The sequence below is a fragment of the Amphibalanus amphitrite genome, unplaced genomic scaffold (assembly GCF_019059575.1).
Source record: "Amphibalanus amphitrite isolate SeventyFive unplaced genomic scaffold, NRLGWU_Aamphi_draft 000508F_arrow, whole genome shotgun sequence".
Classification (NCBI taxonomy): Eukaryota; Metazoa; Arthropoda; class Thecostraca; order Balanomorpha; family Balanidae; genus Amphibalanus; species Amphibalanus amphitrite.
The window spans coordinates 255,996-275,373 of NW_024882002.1; the positions used below are offsets into that span (position 1 = coordinate 255,996).

General features: G+C 51.0%; 1 protein-coding gene across 3 annotated transcripts in view; it reads right to left on the reverse strand.

Moving 5' to 3' along the window:
* LOC122392951 (dual specificity tyrosine-phosphorylation-regulated kinase 4-like) overlaps positions 1-19,378 on the reverse strand; it is a 71,555-nt gene that overhangs the window by 18,201 nt on the left and 33,976 nt on the right. The window contains exons 2-8 of one of the 3 annotated variants that reach the window (XM_043388337.1): positions 13,254-15,429; positions 11,248-11,352; positions 10,687-10,852; positions 8,228-8,391; positions 7,714-7,838; positions 5,380-5,532; positions 3,400-3,538 (exon numbers count right to left, since the gene is read on the reverse strand). In XM_043388337.1, coding sequence (XP_043244272.1) covers positions 3,400-3,538; positions 5,380-5,532; positions 7,714-7,838; positions 8,228-8,391; positions 10,687-10,852; positions 11,248-11,352; positions 13,254-15,284 — 2,883 coding nt within the window. In that variant the 5' untranslated portion in view covers positions 15,285-15,429. Of the gene's footprint in view, positions 1-3,399; positions 3,539-5,379; positions 5,533-7,713; positions 7,839-8,227; positions 8,392-10,686; positions 10,853-11,247; positions 11,353-11,852; positions 12,312-13,253; positions 15,430-19,378 lie in introns of those variants that run through there. The other 2 variants (XM_043388339.1, XM_043388338.1) reach the window with 2 other exon arrangements.

Sequence of the window (19,378 nt, forward strand, 5' to 3'; positions counted from 1 at the left end):
ACCTTTTTTTACAAACATTGATAGCCGGTATGCCATTCTCACGGTGATTCTGTGATAGCCAGATAGCAATTACAGTCGAGTATTATGAATCTACCAATTATTGAAATTACAACCAATGACAAACCCCTTTTCATACTTCAAATATTAACGAATCTTACGTTCATTTTTATGTACCTACATATTTAACCGTATGATAAAACGTTATATCCAATCAATATTAGGGGGAAATTTCACGATTGCATTGAAATACACAACTTTTTTACAATCTTTTTGATAAATTAGATAATATGATGTGTAATCTGAAATTCATTTGGCAGATCTTTATGTCCCAGCCGTTATAGTTCATTTGGTGATTTATCATTGTAGCGAAATCTGATTGAGTTTTCCGATAATTTAGGATCTTTCGCGACTGCGAAGTTGAATGAACACAAAATACTCTACCTTATTTTTAATTGGTCGGGAAGGCGTCAATAGCAGAGGTTATGCTATACATATAATATATCATTTCATATCTTTATGACCAAGTCCTTTTTAACATGGTTAAATCTAAATTAAATCTTAGTCTTTCACTCATCGAAAATTTCCGCGACTGTTAGGTTGAATCACCTTATTCTAATTTGTCACAAAGGCAATATAGCTGATACATGTTAAATCAAGTGTCATTTCATTGCAATTTTGAAATAGAATGGCGGGCAAAACAAAGGAACCCAAAACATGCATCAACAGTACAGTTAAAGTTTTATGCAGTACAAAGGTATAATTTAAATGAATAATTTTTATGGGAAGGCAATAATTTATCCAATAAAAATGAGTAAATGAACAATGCACACATTACTGAGTTAATCAAAACAAGCCTCCCGCTAATCGTAAATATGTGAATGTTACGATCGAGATGGGAATTTACATATTTTCATTGCATGCTAAGTTCAGGCGAATCCTTCATTTTCGCTCAACATACTCACAATTCACTCAACTTCAGATAGGCATTGTCCATCTAATATCAACATACTCACAACTCGCATTCCATTTTCATTCTTTCATTCAGCTTACACTCTCCATTCTAGAAATGCATCATTTATTCATTTAACATACTCGCACCAGCTCGAGAAACTTTTTCCTTCTTAGCGACTCGCAACATTCTACACTCTCGCTTCTCACCAATATCACTCGTCACTCACTCAAGTTTTCATTGTTTCTCATTTTTATTGCAGTCATAGCAAGCTTTTGCCTAACAATTTTGGCTGCTGGTCTGGCTCGATTGTTCCTAGAAGTTCGGATATTGAGCGGAGTAAATTTAATAAATTTAGAATAATGGCACATCAACCGTTCTTTCAAGATTCATTCGATCGTTGCGACTTACTATCAGCCGTTTGATTTTTACAATTTATGATTTACAAAATCTCGTACTGAACACGCGCGCTGGATTTACTGTGGGCCGTCTCGCCAAATGCAGTTTAAGTCTTACGTTAGCGTCGTACCCCATACCAAGATCCTATTGCTCAGGATTAAATGAAAAACGTTTTTACGACTTACTGTTAGCCGTTTGTTTACACAGTTTAAGATTTACAAAACCACGTACTAACAAGCGCTTCGGAGTTATTACGGCAGGGCGTTTCATTAATGCAGTTTAAGTCTTACGTAATGGCGTGCCTGACCAACCGGATGAAAAACGTTGTTCAGTCCTCGAATTTCACTTGAAAGAACGTTTCCCGGCCGATGAGCACCATTTATGTAGGGGGGCTCGAGCCGGTCCTTTTGGCCTTTCGCAGCCTCCCCTCTGATTGTATTACTACTACTCTACTTGATGTCCGTGTTAGGCTGAGACGTCTCCCAGCCTGTGCCCGACTGCCACTCGGGCCACGAACATCCCAATGTCTAATTCTACTATATTACGTTAAGTTACAATGCATCGTGGTACCAGTGTGAATCACTCCGCCATTTTGAGGCACGCCGCGGTTGGTAGCGCGCCCTTATGGGTTTAGGAGTGAAGCTCCTGGCCATTGATGACTTTACTAATGTACCGATAAAGTTAGACTCCGCTCAATCACCGTTCTCCTCCGACTCATCCCGTTACCAAAAGCATCTGGTCAATTCAACGCCCCATTTATTGTTCATAATTTCGTGATGTGGTCATAACGGACTGCGCTAATTTGACGTGAAGCCTATTTCCTACCGCGAACGCAATCTACCCTAACAATACCCTAACGCCACGCATGCTAACCTAACCCTCCACCCGCTTGCTCCTACCTATCTATGGGATGTGCCTTGAGCCCGCACAGCATCCCTGCGTAGTCGGAACCTACCTTCGAGCCAGCTTACCAGCAGCGTGGATGAGGTCGGGTGCAGCGTTGCAGCCTGGTCAGCGTACAGGCACTGACCCCGTTCTCACTCCCCGCTGCGGTTATATACTCGCCCGAAGGTGGATAAGTCCTGTCACCCGGTCTGAGGCTAAAATCGATCGGGCGACAGTGACTTACGGTTCTGACTACGCTGACCTCGACGTGTTTCTAAATGTCAAAAGGCGAGTCAAAAGGCGAGCGAAAACATAAAGAACATACCGCTACACGAATTTCTAGCTATAAACCAAAAGGCACATACCGCGATACACCTTAACAAACACACCGCGACACACCTTACAGTTAGGAATGGATTTGAAATGTACAAATGCATTTCTGGTAGTTATATAGATGCACTAAACATTCTGAAGTTGCCTCATTACTTATCCCTGCTTAAAATGTCTATGCATGTCGGTAGATATCTACAACGGAATGTATTTCCATGTAGGGGAGAGTGGGACAAGGCGGCCACGGTACCTAAGTAGGGTGTCATGCGGTGCCGTGCGCAATCAGTGGCAGATACCTCTTCGCACTTCTGATTGTGCAGGACTCACCCAGTCACCCTTGCACTGGCTCATTTGTCACCCCCAAAAGGCATCTTACTAGCTCCTTATGGATAGCCCATGAAAATATTTCTGAGTTAGGTATGAAACATTTCAATGGTCAATGTCACTTTTGTTTGAAAGCATAAAGCTTTCACCGAATTCTCCTTAAAATGTTTCCTGTTTAAAATCATGTCTAGGCATAGCATTGTGATATTTCTGAGTTTTTGCCAGTTTTTGCCACTTTTTGCCGGTTAAAACCGGTTTAAACCGGCAAATGGCATAAACTAGTTTTTGCCGGCAAAAATGCCAACCCTGATTGTTACTATGCATAAAGCCCAATCGATTTCGCTGTTACCGTCAGCTAAACTTCAAAGTCGTCATCAGAGAAACAGACCATAGCTATTTCATCTGTCATCTGCTGTACGCCCAGACATGTGAGCGACAAATTCGGTCAGTCATCAGCGATCACAGCTCTGGTGAATGACGTTTGGGACGGTCTGGTTGACAGCAGGACTCACCGGCTTCAGGTCGCAGTGGATGATGCCCTCCTTGGACAACAACCGCAGACACTGCACTATTGAGGTGCCGAACTTCCTGATAAGCGACATCGACACGCCCTGGTAGTTGTTCTTCTTGATGAGCTCAAAAAGATTCAACCTGCAGCAGAATCGGGAACATAATCAAGTTACATATAAATGAAATTACGAATTGACGTCGTGATGCGATTTTGTGCAGAAAGTGACAGCTAATGGACGTTACGGTCCAAACTCCATAGACAAGCGGACATACGGTTTTACAAGAGTTAGGCGACGAAATACTCAGCTTAGTTATTAAGTAATGGGCACCATTAGGTAGGCCATACAATTTTCCGTAGTACCGCATAGTCGCTGCAGTCAAAGGTGTTCTGGTTTTTATGCTATATGCCAAAAAAATTTTGCGTGTAATCACCGGTGACACGACATATTTCTGCTTTATTGGGTTGGGCGGTGAAGTCGATGACGTGATCACAATGAAAATGGCTTAGTTTTGTAGAACATTGAATTCTGATTCCGGCACGACTCTCGCTAGTCCATTTTTTATTATAAATAAACCATTAATTGCGGTACAAAGTCAAAACTAGCCCGAAACGGCGCCCGCAGCGGCCGTTAGCACAGCGGCCTTATGGTAAACAGGTTAGTTCACATTCCCGCCGCTATGCGAGTGGCGGCGGCGCCACCTGTCCTCATGTCCGCCTTGGACCGTAACGATGTTGCGTGGCATATAATTATGTGTGTTGCCTAGGTGAGCCTAAAACCACTTGATTTCATCACTCACACCTAGAAACAGCCATCAAATGTTATCACTTCGCAGCAGGTAACGAGCATAGGCAGTGAAATCGCAGAATGAGCTAAGGCGCCAGAAGTTCATTTCCTATTAAGCGGCCGAAAATTAATTATGCTCTCTGCGAGCGCGCCGCTTGTTTATTCTCAAGTGCCACTCGGGCCAAGTTTCGCTCACTCGAATAACACCTTGAAAAAAGGATGAACATCAAGCTCCTAACAGCCGGCTAATAAAATCAGTTCGCGCGTGATATCAAAAGGGTCAAGCCTGAGGACATTGGCCTAGAATACGAACCTTACTTTGAACGAGTTCCGTGCCAAACTAAAAAGCGCTTTCTTTGATAGATCAGTGAAACTTAAAACTTTGCCCATGATATGGAGCGTCATGAAAAGTCAGCGAAGCACATCTTTGGTATTTCCATTGCTTCGAGTTATTTTATCATCAAACATTACTGCTCAGTTCTTCCATGACCCTATGTACCTAATGAGAGCCAACGTCCCGGAAGAATGCACCTGACGCCACTCTACCAGTGCGCAGAACATGCCTACCTCAGTACCTATCCGTTCTTTATTAGAACATTTCAACCATCTCTCTGTCTCTAATGGTCTATTCAGTGTCACTCATCACTCTCCGCTGTACCCCGTAGCCGGGGACGCGCCGTTTCAGGGTCAGGTTTCCTTCTACGCAGCACACCATTCGGCCCTGTAAACCGACAGGCCCTAACTGCGTGGTACCTGGAAGACGCCGACCGACACCGGCAGACTTTTCTGCGACGTGACTCGCACGCCGGTCGGCCGGGTCTCGCTGCGCTCCCACTGTGTTCCTGAAAGTATGCCGCCGCTTGTGTGTTGCCCCAGTAGCGCTACTTTCGTCCAGGATGCGCCGCCGCTGTGTGTGTGCCACTCGTCTAATAAAGGCGCCGATCCAGACACGTCCCAATAATGCCGCTCCGAGCGCGGGAGCTGTATTTGTCGGGGAAAGCTCGGCGTACCTATATGAGCGGAATTCTGCAGGGTCTCAGGTGGGGAAAGAGATGGAGACAAAGGGTGCGCGACATGTAGAAGCATTGTGATAGACTCGCATTCATGGAAGTCTGATAATGTCACTTCCCGACATTTTGAGAGCTCACGTTCGGGTAGTTTCCGTCGAGATAAGTTTGTGGAAGTCTGAAAACTCACCCCATGAGCTGGAAGGTGACGCACAAGTGGTTGCGGAAGTAGAAGTAGTCGAGCATGTGGATGACGTTGTAGTCGCCATTCTTGTCCCGCCGCCTCAAGTGATCCAGGATTGTCACTTCCATCAGCGCCTGCTGGTGGAACCGCTTCTTGTTCCTGTCCGAGAGAGAGATGGGCGGTGCGTCAAGAAAATGGTATTAAGTCCTAGTGAGTCTAATACCATTTACCTGACCTGACCGGAGCTGACTTGCTCTTTTTTCAGAGCAAGTCAGCTCCGGTCAGGTCAGGTCGGGTCGGGTCGGGTCGGGTCGGGTCGGGTCGGGTCGGGTCGGGTCGGATCAGGTCGGTCAGATCCGGTCAGATCCGATCAGGTCGGATCCTGTCCGATCTGGCTGAGTCAAATCCTGTCAGGTTAGGTCGGTTCTACTTTGGTCGAAGTCTGACCGGACTCCAGATGTAATGGTGGTCACAAGAGCCCAGCCACCGTGTCGGGCGGCCTCTCCGGTACCCAATCGATAGGTGCTGACGAGGCGGGCCGTGCCGCCGCCGGCCCGCTCCAAGGAGTGCTCATTAGCGACCGGCGCGAACCCAGCTCCGGAAGCTTGTTACCGACTGTCGCGGCCCTCGGGGCGCCTGTTGCCGCTGGTCCTTGGCCCACAGCCCACCGTCTGTGTTCCCGCATTCACGCGGCGGTCCCTAATCCACTCCAATGGCGACAAGGCGGAGACCGGCGGACAATAGCGGAGTACTAATGCTACACGTGCAGAAACTATACGCATCACGGCGTAGTAAGATGAAGCTGTTTAGAGAATAAACATTGGACCACAATTAACATACTCAGAGCTATCAGGTACGACAATCCGAAATGGCAGATGAAATAATAAAGCAAAGGGGGCACAGTGACATAAAGCATTAACCCGCGCACTGCTGGGGGGGGTGTTTGAACACCCCCCCTTGTGGTTTTTCGCGAATATCTCAAAAACGGCGGCGCGGAGCGCCGCCGTTTTTGGTACACCTTATCATGCATCAATTCTACACATGTTGTGAAAATTTCAGACCGAGGTCATTCAAGGTCAGGTCACCAGGTCACTTGAAGTGACCTCACCTCATAAAAAGTTTCAATGTCTGTCATAGCTACACCGAGTGACCGATCGCTTTGAAACTTTCAGCGATTGCTAAGAGCAATAGCATGTACAAAATGTATATCTCAGAATTTTGATATCGATGACCTAAGGTCAGGTCAATTTTGCGACCTCCCCATTATAAGTCAATGGGAGAAAATTGAAATGCGTCTCTTTCGGACGAAAGACATTATAAACACTCCCAAACACTGAATTACAAGTGGTTTAGACACACTGAACATGAAAATGGTGTCCGTGACCCCTGTTTATGCCCTGAGGTCATCTTAGGTCACGAATGGTATCTAACAGTTTTTCGCAAATAACTTTTGATAGAGGCATGCTAGAGCGATGAAAACACCTTAGATGTGTTCAGCTCGACGATACGGATCGACTGATATGCAACATGACCCTTTCCGGTCAGGTCATGACCTTGACCTGAGGTCAAATTTTCAAGTTGACCTTTCAAGGTCAAGTTATAGTTCATTCGATGCGTCTTGACGAGAGGAACACGATGCCGGTAAAAGTAAGCTCGTACAAGGCTTGGGTCAAAAGTTATTGCAGAAAAACTGTTTCCGAAAAAATCGGCTATTTTTGCAGTTTTTGCCCCCTGCAGGCAAAACCGTTGACGTTAGGTCAAATCTGAGAGAATTACTCAGAAAGGGCGTTAATAGGGCTATCGAATGCGCTTTTCCGCGGCGCTGTAGCTCTATTGGTTCCCGAGTTATGCGTTGGCTTCTTGGAAATTTTCGACATTCGACCTGGAAATCGGCGAAATTTTGCCTTCAATGACCTCTGGTGACCTGACCTTTGACCTGACCAAAAAATTGACCGAAGTGATTTCGTCATTATTTTTGACGCTCTTTCGAACGCCGCCTTCCGCGTATCGCTACGTGGCCCAGGAGCCGAGTTAGAAGGGGGGGTGTTCAAACACCCCCCCCCCCCAGCAGGGCGTGGAAATCCAGGACCCCCAGCCGGGCGCGGGTTAAGGGCACCTGAATTGCACAGTGACAATGCTAAGATGTAAATATTTCTCTGAAATGCCAGCTTTTTTTTGCGTACGGATTGCGTCTAGCCAACATAACAACGCGTCAGACCAGCAACATGTAACACGAAAATCCTCCTTTCCGACACCGCATAACGTGATCTGTTAGACGGAGGTTGACTGACACGGCCAACCGGCGCAGCGGTTGGCGACCGGCCGCACCCAGCGTCGTACCTGATAATCTTGATGGCCACCTGGGTGTTGGTCTTGTGGTCCAAGGCGCGGATCACCTGACCAAAACTGCCGCGACCAATCACCTCCAGAATCTCGTACCGGTACGCGATGTGATCGTGAGGCACCTGGGGGCACACCGGGCGAGTGAAAGGGGGCTGATGGTACGCCACAAGGCGCCGTGGTGACAAACAAGAGGGAACGCGTGGCACGAAGAAAACACATCACAGATTAATTCGTCTGTCTTAGCATTTCCGCTTTGCATTTATGTGACTGTCGGAGACGCATATTTTATCACGTTTTACCTAAATGTATCTGACACACTATAACTTGATCCTAACTTGATGCGTACCTGCCGTACTCTGCCGTAATATGTCGCACTCTGCCGTACCTACCTTGAGTTAGCTACTGCTGCTTTGCCGTACATAAATGCTTATAGTACTTTATCGTACCCTGATGTAACAACCATACCCTGCTGTACCTACTCTGCCGCACTCTATACCGTGCTCTGCCGTACCTTTATATAGCTGCCGTGTTCGTCGTCGAAGCCGGCGTTCTGCTGTCGGTTCTCGTCGCCGGCGACTTTCTTGGCCCCGAGCCCGAGGAACCAGGTCTCCTCGTACTGGTCAATCTCCTCCAGCTCATATTCAGTCAGGTACGAGCCGTAGTGTTGTACCGCGTCTGAAAAACAAACGCACACGTTAGTTAGCTATATACCGTTACTTTGGCAAACATGAGCGGAGAAGATAGCCAGCGGGAACCAACTAATTGGTGATTAGTAGCGAGTCAATTTTGTCGCTGTCGAACTGGTATTATGCAAAATTGAGGTTAAGTTAGTTGAGGTGTGCCATGTTTTTATCAATTCGTGGAATCAATATTGTACAATGCAGATTCTGGCTGGACGGAGATCACAAGGTGATACCAATTAGCCCTGGTTTTAATTATCAGAGTGCTGACGGGGAATTACCGATACCGTACCAGCTACAAGCATACGGTCGATGCAGCTCTTAAGTCGATGATGCCACGGTGGCACTGACACAGGTATCAGTCATTTTAACGATACCTGGTGATACGCTAGCAGTGGATGGAATAGGATTAATGTAGTTGCCAACATTCTGATTAAAGAATGTTAATTTGATGGGATATTTAAAAGGTTGACTATCTTGACTTTATTATAGCGTAGGGAGACGGCCGGATGGAATTCCATTGATTTTGAGTGACTTCCTCACGTAAATATCGACGAATTGCAACGAAACGGTCAATATGCTTAACCCTCGCATGTGCAGGGGGGGGGGGGGGGTCGGATAGACCTCCATGGTTTTTCGCGAATAACTCGCGCAAAAAGCGACCGATTTCAACGAAACTTTCCGTCCTCTCGAGTTTATCAATTTTACACCTACCTACTGTGAAAATTTCATGACCCTGACCCAAGTGACCTTTGACCTGTGACCTATTTCTCGAGACCATATTTGGCCGGAATCGTTATTCGGCGTATGTCGGCTCGCATTAGCCGCGCGTTTGCAAGCTTTTCGTGGTTTCAAACGTTCAAACATGTGATTTGCTGTTGCTCCCATGCATTAGGGTGGATGTCAAGGTCACCTGAAGGTCAGGTCAGGTCATTGTCCGTGCAGTTTGCCGGCTTCTCCGAGCTAATTTCGTTCATCGTCATCGATCAGCGGCGTAAATCCAGCAGCCTCGACACGAAGTTATCAAAGGGCGCGACAACTAGTGCTAAAAATAATGCACTGGCCCATGAATAGGCTTCTCGCCGTGTACATTACGAGCGATCAGGTTACTATGTCAGAGCGACAGGTGACCGAGCACTCGCGAGTTTTTCATCCTGCTATATTCTCCGTCCATTGCCCACGCTCCACCACGCCGGCAGTTCGCTTCACTCACCATTACAGCCCACGCTCCGATCATAATTCCATCCCACGCCTCCACTTTACGTCGCCCGTTTTACGTCCGACACTCGACAGGAGCCAGTCATGTGACAGCTGTCAGCAATGTGACAGTTCCCGTGGCATGTGACAGGCGACCGCTCCCATTTATGTGACTGTCTACCGCCCATCTCTCAGCCGGTTTTCCGACCATGCGTGAGCCGATAACCCATCAGCCGGAGCGAGCGATGGGCGGAGCAGCGAGGGACAGGGCGGCCACTCGGCTACTCCAGCGGTAAACGATTGTCCACGACAGTTGAGTGACGCTCCCCACCCACATCCGTTCGATGTGGCCACTGGGGTGGACTGTTCTCAATAAAAGCAGTGATCAGTGTGGAAAATTGATCTTCAGTGGCATGTCAAAATAAGAAGTGAGGAAAACCCCATTCTCCTCCTTTTAGCAATATTGCAGCGTATGTATATGTAGTGTATACTGTTCGTAAATTATGTCGACCTTTTGTTACCATTGGCTGCCGTCTACCAAGCCATTTGGGAGCATTGTTAGACTAAGACATCATTTAAAAGTGGTAACAGGTAAGAAGGTAACCTCTGCGTTCCAACCGGATTTATAACTTAATTCGACAAATTAGTACGGTCGCATCGGATTACAATTTAGAAGATCGTTAAAAGGTGCAAGTAATATCCACCCTTTTATCAACGTTTATTTATAGTACATTTACTAGTAGAATTATTGAGTTCACGCGGGCTTTAAACGGTTCATTTGTGGCTGTAGGAAGCACATAATTGTACCGGCTAACGCGAGCACAGTGCGTGGGTGCCTATCTCTAGGACTATGCGAGAATCCATTAGCGTCAGCGGTCATTCCGTGAAATTAAATTTCAGCACCGTAATTGCAATTATGCAAGTATTCGCAAATTGTCTGCACATAAATGGGTGGAGGGGACACCGGCGGTTGGGAGGGAGGGCCTGTGTCCACGTTCTCACCTGCCAGTCTGAGGGGCAGCTGGGGGACCCTCTGTGTTCTTACCTGCTGGGCTGAGGGGCAGCTGGGGGACCCTCTGTGTTCTTTTCTTACCTGCCGGGCTGAGGGGCAGCTGCCGACCGTGTGGATCAGTGCGCACCTCTCGCTGTGGAGGACTCTCACTCGCCTCCCGCAGGGGACCATCCGGAGGCTCGCGGCCCCCCGGAGCTGCCGACGAACCGTTCTGATGGACCGCAGAGCCGAGGACGCCATTGCAGCGCTGCAGAGGAACGAAAAATGATAATAGACTTCACAGAGGAATCTTTTCATTCGGGGCTTGCTATGGGATTGGGAATAGTTAGGAAGCAATCGCTAATATGCAAGCTCAAACTTGGATCAAGCTTAGATTAAGTCGAGAATAAGATCAAACTAAGATGATGGTTTGTTTGCACTGATAACCGTGTTTGAATTGAGAATGCCTTGGCGCAATTAGAGGTAATTGACCTTTGAAATTATAATTCAGCGATGTGTACACTGCTCCAATATTAATTACATTGCTCTAAATCAAAGATGATCTAGCAATATCGGAACCCCCTCTTAACTTCCCTCTCTCGCTCTCCTCCCCCTCTCTCTCTCTCTCTCTCTCGCTCTATCTCCCTCTCTCTCCTCTCTCACCTCGGAGGGAACATGGCCGTTGATTCTGTGATGATGAGCACGCGGTCCCGAAGGCTGACCGGGGGTGGCCGACGCTCCAGGCTCCTGCACGAGGTGCCGACGGTTCTGGTAGACACAGGAAAAAGGTGCTAGTACACGGACCGCACCGGGGTATGCTACGACTATATGGCAACTCTCATGAATTTATTACTGATCAAAAAGTTTGTTTTAGTCCGTTTTCATGCGGTGAAAACTAAGACAGGTGGGTATACGTAATGGTCGTCGCTGATTTAATGTCGCCATTACGCTGTCTTTCGTCCTTAGAAGAGCATCATCAAAACCTATCACCACCAAAGTCGGCAATCAGAAAGTAGGTACCTACAGATATAATTTAAAAGAGAGTGATATAACAACACATTACTGGAAACTATCATGAGAAAAATCTGCTTCGGTATTTTCATTACAATATGTACTGCATCGGTAGTGGTGAAGCAGGTGAACAAAAATGTATTGACTGTCTTACCTAGGGTTACGACTGCAAAAACGTGTAAAAAAATCGGCGTAAGTAGGAAAGTATTATGAGCCAACGAATAACGATGCCAATTAGATACCCACGGGCTACCTACCCAGGTTCGGATGTCGCGCGCTCGCCACGGGTACGTTAAATAGCGGCGCGCACCCGCTGAGCACATTCGCGCGGCCTTCGCCTCACCACGCTGACCTCAGGTCACCAGTCATAGGTCACGGTCACCGGTCACGGGCCACGAGTATTGGGCATGGTTTGAGCTACTCGAGAGGTTTCTCCGTGTGATTAGGCCATCCGTCTTCAGGGTCGGCCGCGGACCACTGATTGCCCTCACGACTCACGAGTTACGTGGCTCGTCACGTGGTCCAGTCTAGCGAGTTATCTATCAGTCCCGGTCGTGATCTAAAATACGATCAGTGATATTATTGAAAGTCACTGCTGCAGCTCAAGATCACGGCCACGGTCATGAACTCGCTCACATTCATGGAGTCGGTGACGGTCTCTATCACGGTCAGGTCAAGGTCACGGTCACGGACTCGGCCTCCGTCACGGTCACGGTCAGGTCACGGTCACGAGTGTCAGAGTCGCTGGGCAGAGCGGGCGGCTCGCTGCTGCCGCCGGCCCACCGACCGAGTGACTCCTACCAGTCGGCCACGACGGTCGGCCACCGTCCGCGCGCCAGAGCTGCGCAGCCTCCCTGAGCCAGCGGCAGGCTCACCTGAACGCCATCGACCCCAGCCGACACACATCCAATCACGGGCTGGTGAGCCTCCCCCACCCCCGCCCCGCCCCCCGGCATCCCACCCCGCCCCAGAGTCCGGCAGGTACACACCAAACACAGCTATTGCAGTGGCAGGGTCAGTGGTACGGATAAGTCATCAAACGGCGTGTTATTCCATAAATAGTTACTGCAGAGGCTGATGCTCGGGAGATGTGGAAACACAAGAAACATAACCTTGCAGAATTTAATAACTAAAGGTATAAAGTCACGTGATTCCAAATATGTTAATTTGCTTAATTGCTGCCTACAATTATAGTCCCTATTATAGCATCCAGCGGCTGTTGATTTCGGTGGATTATGATGCCTGGATAAATGTTCGCTTCTCATTTCAAACGAACAAAGCATGCTAAAAATGGGTATATGTCGGAACCCGTAAGCCCTGGGAGCGTAAAAGCCTGATGCAACTTACCTACAACTAAAAGTCTATGAGTACCTAGGAGAATATCTGTCAGCAACATTTGGTGAATAAGTAAGAATATGATCTGCTTATCTGGTTTCATTTAGACGATGATTTCTTTATCATCATAAGGTTAATTGTTACGATCAATTGGCAAACTTTTAGACACACTTGCCCGCAGAGAAATGCTGAATTCCTCTTCTTCGCGTTCAGATAGTATGCCACGCTCACATCCACCACCGCCACCACTAACTATAAGACAAGCAACCAGCACCATCACCAGTCCTCAGCCCCCTCACCACCGGCCACCACCGACGGCTCACCTCCAGACGAGTGGCATAGCGCGGGTCGGCGTACGAGCGTCTCTTCAGGGAACGCTCACGGTCCCCGGCCGCCTGCTGGCACCTCTGACAGCTGCAGGCCCGATCTGGTACCTCTCGGTGAGGGCGACGCTGCTGAGGTCGCCTCGGCGCCGGTAGCGGGTTGGCCTCGTGCCAGGAGGCGCCCACTGGCGCCGGTCGCGCACGCTCTAGTTCGAGCCGCGCCCGGTAGGCGGCGCGGATGCGCTCCACCTCCCGCTGTCGGGGCCCGGCACCGGGGAGCTGCGTCTCCCGTAGGTGCCGCTCGGGAGAGACTTGTGGCCGCAGGGCGCGTCTCGGAGCCGGCGCAGGGGCCGGAGGGTGGTCGCTGGTGCCTCTGATAGCCGACAGGGGCGGCGTGGCCGGTCTGGTGGGCCTCCGTCGCCACTGTTCCGGGCTGTCCGGACTGGGGCTGGAGAAGGCTGCCACGTGAGGTCGGCTCCGGCTCCCCTCGCTGCGTCGGGTGTCATCCGGAACCTCCGGCTCGGAGGAGCTCTTGCTGGCCTGGTCGCCGCTCACCGGAGTTAGGTAATCATCCAGCAGATAGTACACCTGAGGGGCCTTCGGTTTTGATGGCGTCACTTCCGTTCGGAGGCTCGTCTTTGTGGTGCTGGCTGTTTCTTCCCAGCTGGAATTGGGCGAAAGACTGCTATCCACATCCGTGGTGGGCGGCGGCAGCGGGCTCGGGCTGGCGAAGTTCCTTTCCTCCAGAAGCGTACACAGACTGCGACTCTTCCGTTCTTGTATAGTGGACTCTGTCCGCCGCACGGGCCGGTGACGAGGGGTGATCTCCGGGGCGGCCGGTGGCGCTCGCGGTACCAGTACCACGGGTGAGCGGTACGAACCGTTCGGAGGGTACATGTACACCGTCCGGTCCGACCACACACCTGAGCGCAGGTCGTCACGACTGCGAGACCGGCGCACGGCGGTGTTCCGCGCAAAGTACGCACCGCCCGAGGGATCGTTCAGGTGGCCTGAGATGCTCATCGAGCGGAACAGACCTTTGGCTGGCCGGGGAGGTGCTGGTAGGGAGGGGAAGGCACTGCTCTCCAGTGGTGCAGTCAGAGGCACCGGAGGTGGCGGGCGGAGGGGCGCTGGAGGGATCAGGGAGCGAGAGGAGGACTCGGATCGGGAGCTGGTAGGGGAGAAGGAGAGGGATGGCGCTGGCACTCCCGGCTGCAGGCGCGGCCATCGGACAGAGTCGGATCGCGCCGGCTGTGATCCAGACCCAGAGACGCAGCGAGTCGCCCTCAGTGTGCTGCTTCCCGACCGCCGCGGACCGTCACCGTCCCTCTCCGATCCCTGCAGTCGCGTCGGTCGTCCCCGCTGCGTCTGACGTGAGCCGATGCTCCACTCATCCACCTGTGAGACACGCCCCTGTCCTCTCCACTCCACTGCGTCCTGACGGCCGGCCCTGAGCGCTCTGGTCGGAGCATCCCCTCTCGAACGGGGACTGGCTGCCAGGGCCGCTTCCTCAGCAGCGGCCGCAACCTCAGCCAGGTCCCTCGGCAGGCTGCAGCTTCCCAGAGCACCCGGATAAAACTCGGCGTAACTCCCTCGACGACTGAGCGTCGACAGGTCGGGCAGCGGTGCCAGCGTCGGCCCCGACTGCTGCTGGGGCGGGGGCGGGAGCGGCGGCGGCGCTGTGTCCCCGGCTGCAGCCCGCCGCCGGCTCCCGGAGTAGAACTCGAGAAAGCCGTAGTCACCCGTGTCTCTGGCCGATCGGGAGGTGACTGGAGGGGGCGACTGGGTCGGAGCGGCAGTCTGACTCAGACTCTCGCTGCTCAGCCACTCCTGGAGTCTCTGTGAAGTGCGACGCACGCTCTTGTTGCGCGCGATGGCGGTGAGCCAGCGCGTCTTCCGTCCACTGCCGTCACTTTGTCCTGAGGACATCACTGATTGAGGAGAGCCTGGCGAGCCCGGGGAGGCAGCACGGAGAGGACTGACAGGCTTCTCCCTCTCCCGCGGCCACAGACTGTCCAGCACTATGCGCATTGTGCGTCGGGCGCCGTCCGAAAGCTCGCCGTTCCGGTGCTGTGGATATGGCCCGGGCTAGATTGCAGTGACGTCTGATAGACCGGTAGTTTGGTTGCAGGTCCGACGACGATTCATTACACCGGCAGGTAGCTGAGGCGGCGTCCTTGAAACGAAACAAAACGGAAATCAATGAAATAAATCGATAACGATGCTTTAGCTACAGGGTTGATTAAATCATTCAGTTCAAGCGGAAATGTAAAACAAAATATGGATAAATAGCATGACATGTAGGTAACGAGAGCACCAGCATCGTTTTACATACAAACCAAACGAGCTTTATAAAAATAATGAAATAATAAAATAACACGAGGGCGCCGAGTCAACATAATGTGCCGCAGAAAAGTATCGATGGCGCCCATTATTTGTCAATTGGCTGGATGATACCTTTTCTTTTTTTACCAAACGTCGGTGGATCTGAAATAGGCCCACGTCATTGCAGACGCACACCGCTCGATACGACACGGTGATCAGCGGTCCGATACCGACCGGCGTAGTGAATTATGACACAGGCCAGCTGATGCCCTCCAATAGGACGGGGCTGCGGTCGATAGGAGCCACGGTCCCCGCCTTCTACTCAGCACGAGCTCTAAGAGTTGATCATCGGCTTAGTTAGAGGGTTTAAGGACCAGGCTACCGGCTTAGAGCTCGGCAACCGGGCTTTCGACTGGAAGTGATCATTTGCAGCTCGGTAATTGAGGCATTTTTTTCACCCAGAATCCTTCCCGCTGTTCTTTTCAGTCGACTTCCAATGTTTTATTCTTCAGGTCTGGTAGTCCACCTATTGGCTAAGAATCCCATTCTAGACAATGGGTTCCCGGCCAGACGGCAGGAGTGCCGGGTGAAGAAGGTGCAGCCGCGGCAGACCGTATGAGCCCAGCGGGCTGCGGCTGGTGTCTCCAATAATCCATGATCGAGTGGTAAGCACCAGACAGTCTACGGCTAACCACTGCCAGCCAGTGGCCATTTTCCGTGGCTGAGTCGGCCAGAGTCACCACACGGAACGGGCCGGTGAGATGCAGGAAAATGGGACAGTCCGTGAGAGCAACACAGCCTCAGAATCTGTCGCATACCATGCAAGAAAATCAGCTCCCGGATAGAGCGGAATACAGCCAAACAGTCCGTGACGCGTTTCGCACAGCGAGTGGGCACCGTGGCAGACCTCCCGGCGGGATGGTTTTGTAGCTCTCCATGTGCCGCTTTCGACTCCCGCCCTCACTCATCCGATCCGGCACCAAAAGAAGCTTTCTATTGAAGCTCTCAGAAAACGCAGCTTTCCATCAGAGCTGTCCAGAGCCGCGATGGAGGCTGGCTGGCTTTAGCTCTCATCGGCGATCTTAGCCAGTGACGCTCTAAGCCGTCACCTTCAGTAGTGCTGAATGGCAAATGAAAAACCAGCGCTGACCCGTCTGACACGGACTCTGCAAGGAGGTGGAGTTGCCCGTGGCGTGTCACGTGTCATGTGAGACGCGTGTCACGTGTCCTGTTTGGTAGCCGACGGCGTACGCTTGTGTATCTGACAAGCGTCTGCTCCGAGTAGCCGTCCCTATAGCTATGTGCGTCAGACATCATATCCACACATCGTCTCAGTAAAACTGCCAGAAAAACCCAATGTAGTTCCCGAAACTGTCAATGTGTGACACGTTGGAAGCGGTGGCTACCGTCTGATAATACTGGCGTGTCACTCAGCAGTCAGCGGGGAGAGAGGTCATATTGCGCCATGTTCTTAAATGCGCCACGCCTTCCTCCTGTCCAAAATTCGATTCGAATGAATACTCGAATGTGTGCATTTACTTCACCACCAATAACTCGCTCTTATTCCGGTCCACGGGGGCAAGTGAGGTGTCTCAGCTTTCTCGCAGACCATTTTTTTGTGATTTCCTCTATTTTCTTACGCGAAACAGTCTATTTCGACCACGGGCGTAGGAACGTCATGAAAAGTGGGTGGGCCACCCTGTCAAGGGGCCTCCTTTTCCTGGGGGCCTCCTATTTTCAGGGGCCTCCAACTTTTGCCTCATCCTGCTGGCTGCTTTCAAGTATGACCTCCAAATCTAGCTTCTGAGATCGGGCAGATGTACCCAGGGGCGTAACCGCTAAAGCGAACAGTGCGGAAAGTCCGCACCATTTTTAAAACTTCTTCCCCCTCCGATTTTTTTTTTAGAATCTATTTGCCGCAAACGGCGCATGACCCCTGAAAACCCTTACACAAATGTCTTCCTCGTTTCCCAGGTGCCCCCATTAGCTTCATAGGCGCCCTCTTTGGCATATAAGCGCCCTATGTGCCTATAGTCATCAGAGACATCCCTAAATGTCCCACAGTCGCCCCGTTGTCGCATACACTGTGCGCTTATCATAGGCGTCTCTCTTTTATAGACACTTGAAGGCGCCTCTCTTTGCCATGCCGGCGCCCCTGTTTCTTATGAATGCACCCCAATGGCAATGATCAATTGCAATTTGCAGACCTCTATTGCATGTGGACGCCCATATATGTAGGCCTCAGAGGCGCCCCTCTTTCGCATTGAGGCGCCCCTATGGGCTTCATAGGCGCCCCTCTATTGCACGTCGGTGCCCTACTGTCTCAGAACCGCTCCCCTTTGGCATGGAGACGCCCATCCTTCGTACGGAGGAGCCGCTGTGGTTCTTAGAGACGGCATGGTGCTCCCAGACGCAGATGGGGCTCTCGGAGTCGACAGTGTGGGACATTCAGTCGCTGATGGGTGCCCGCCAGATGTGGACCCTCGGAGACGCCGGTATGGGGCCCTCAGAGATGCCGGTATGTGGCCCTTAGAGACACCGGTGTGGAACCCTCAGATACTTCAGTGTGAAGCCCTTACAATTGCTGGTGTGGAGCTATGAATGCGCTGGCTTAAATCCCTCAGAGGCCGGTACATGGAGATTAGAGCTCAGTGAGAGTTTGTGTGGTGCCTTCAGTGGCCTTGTGGAGCCGTTAGACATCAACATGGTGCTCTCAGGAGCCGGTGAGTCCTCAGAGTCACCGGTGTGGGGCCTTCAGAGCTCCGAGATACTGGTGTGGGGCCCTCAGAGGTGTCGGTGTGGGTCCTTCAGATGTACATATAGAGCCTTGAGATGCACAGGTGTGGTGGCCCACAGAGGCGCCGGTGTGGGGCCCCCAGAGCCACCGATATAGGGCCCTAAGAGACACTAGTATGACCCTCAAAGGCGCCGCTGTGTGGCGCTCATAAACACTGGTGTGGAGCCATCACAGGCGGGTGGAGCCGTTAGAGGCCGGAAAGGGCCCTTAGATGCCTACAAGGAGCCTTCAGAAGCCGGCGTGGCACCCATAAGCGTGTTTACTTAGGAGCCCTTGAGGTGCTCTCATGAGCTCTGTGGGGCCCTACCGAGCCGAAATATGGCCACGGCCAGTTGCCGCCGCATGGCTCTTCGGACTATCATTCTCAGGGGCCTCATCTGCCTAGTTTGAATAGGCAGATGACCTATTCAACACTCAGACCATCAGTCTCATGGGCCTCCTCTGGCTAGTATAAATAGAAGGGCCTGTTAGACCATCAATCCTAGGGGCCTCTTCTGGTTAGTATAAATAGAAGAGCCTCTCAGACCATTAATCTCAGGGGGCCCCTGTGGACAGTATAAATAAAAGGGCCTCTCAGACCATCAGTCCCGGGGGCCTCCATAGAAAATTGTAAATGTGGATAGAGGGCCCCCTCAGATTCATTACGAGTGGACCTCTCTGACTATCAGTCTCAGGGGCCTCTTGTGGCCAGTATGCATATAAGAGCCTCTCAGACCATCGGTCTCAGGGGCCTCTTCTGACTAGTGTGGATAGAGGGCCCTCCCAGACCACCGGTTTCAGGGGCCTCCAGTGGCCAGTTATATGAACAGAAGGGCCTCACAGCCATCAGCCTCGGGGGCCTCTTCTGACTGGTGTGAATATGGGGGCCTCTCATACCATCAGTTTCAGGGGCCTCCTCTGCCTAGTGTGAATATAAGGGCTTCTCAGGACCCAGACCATCTGAGTCTCAGGGGACTCTTCTGACTGGTGCCGGATTGAGGGACCTCCCAGACCGAAAGTTTTG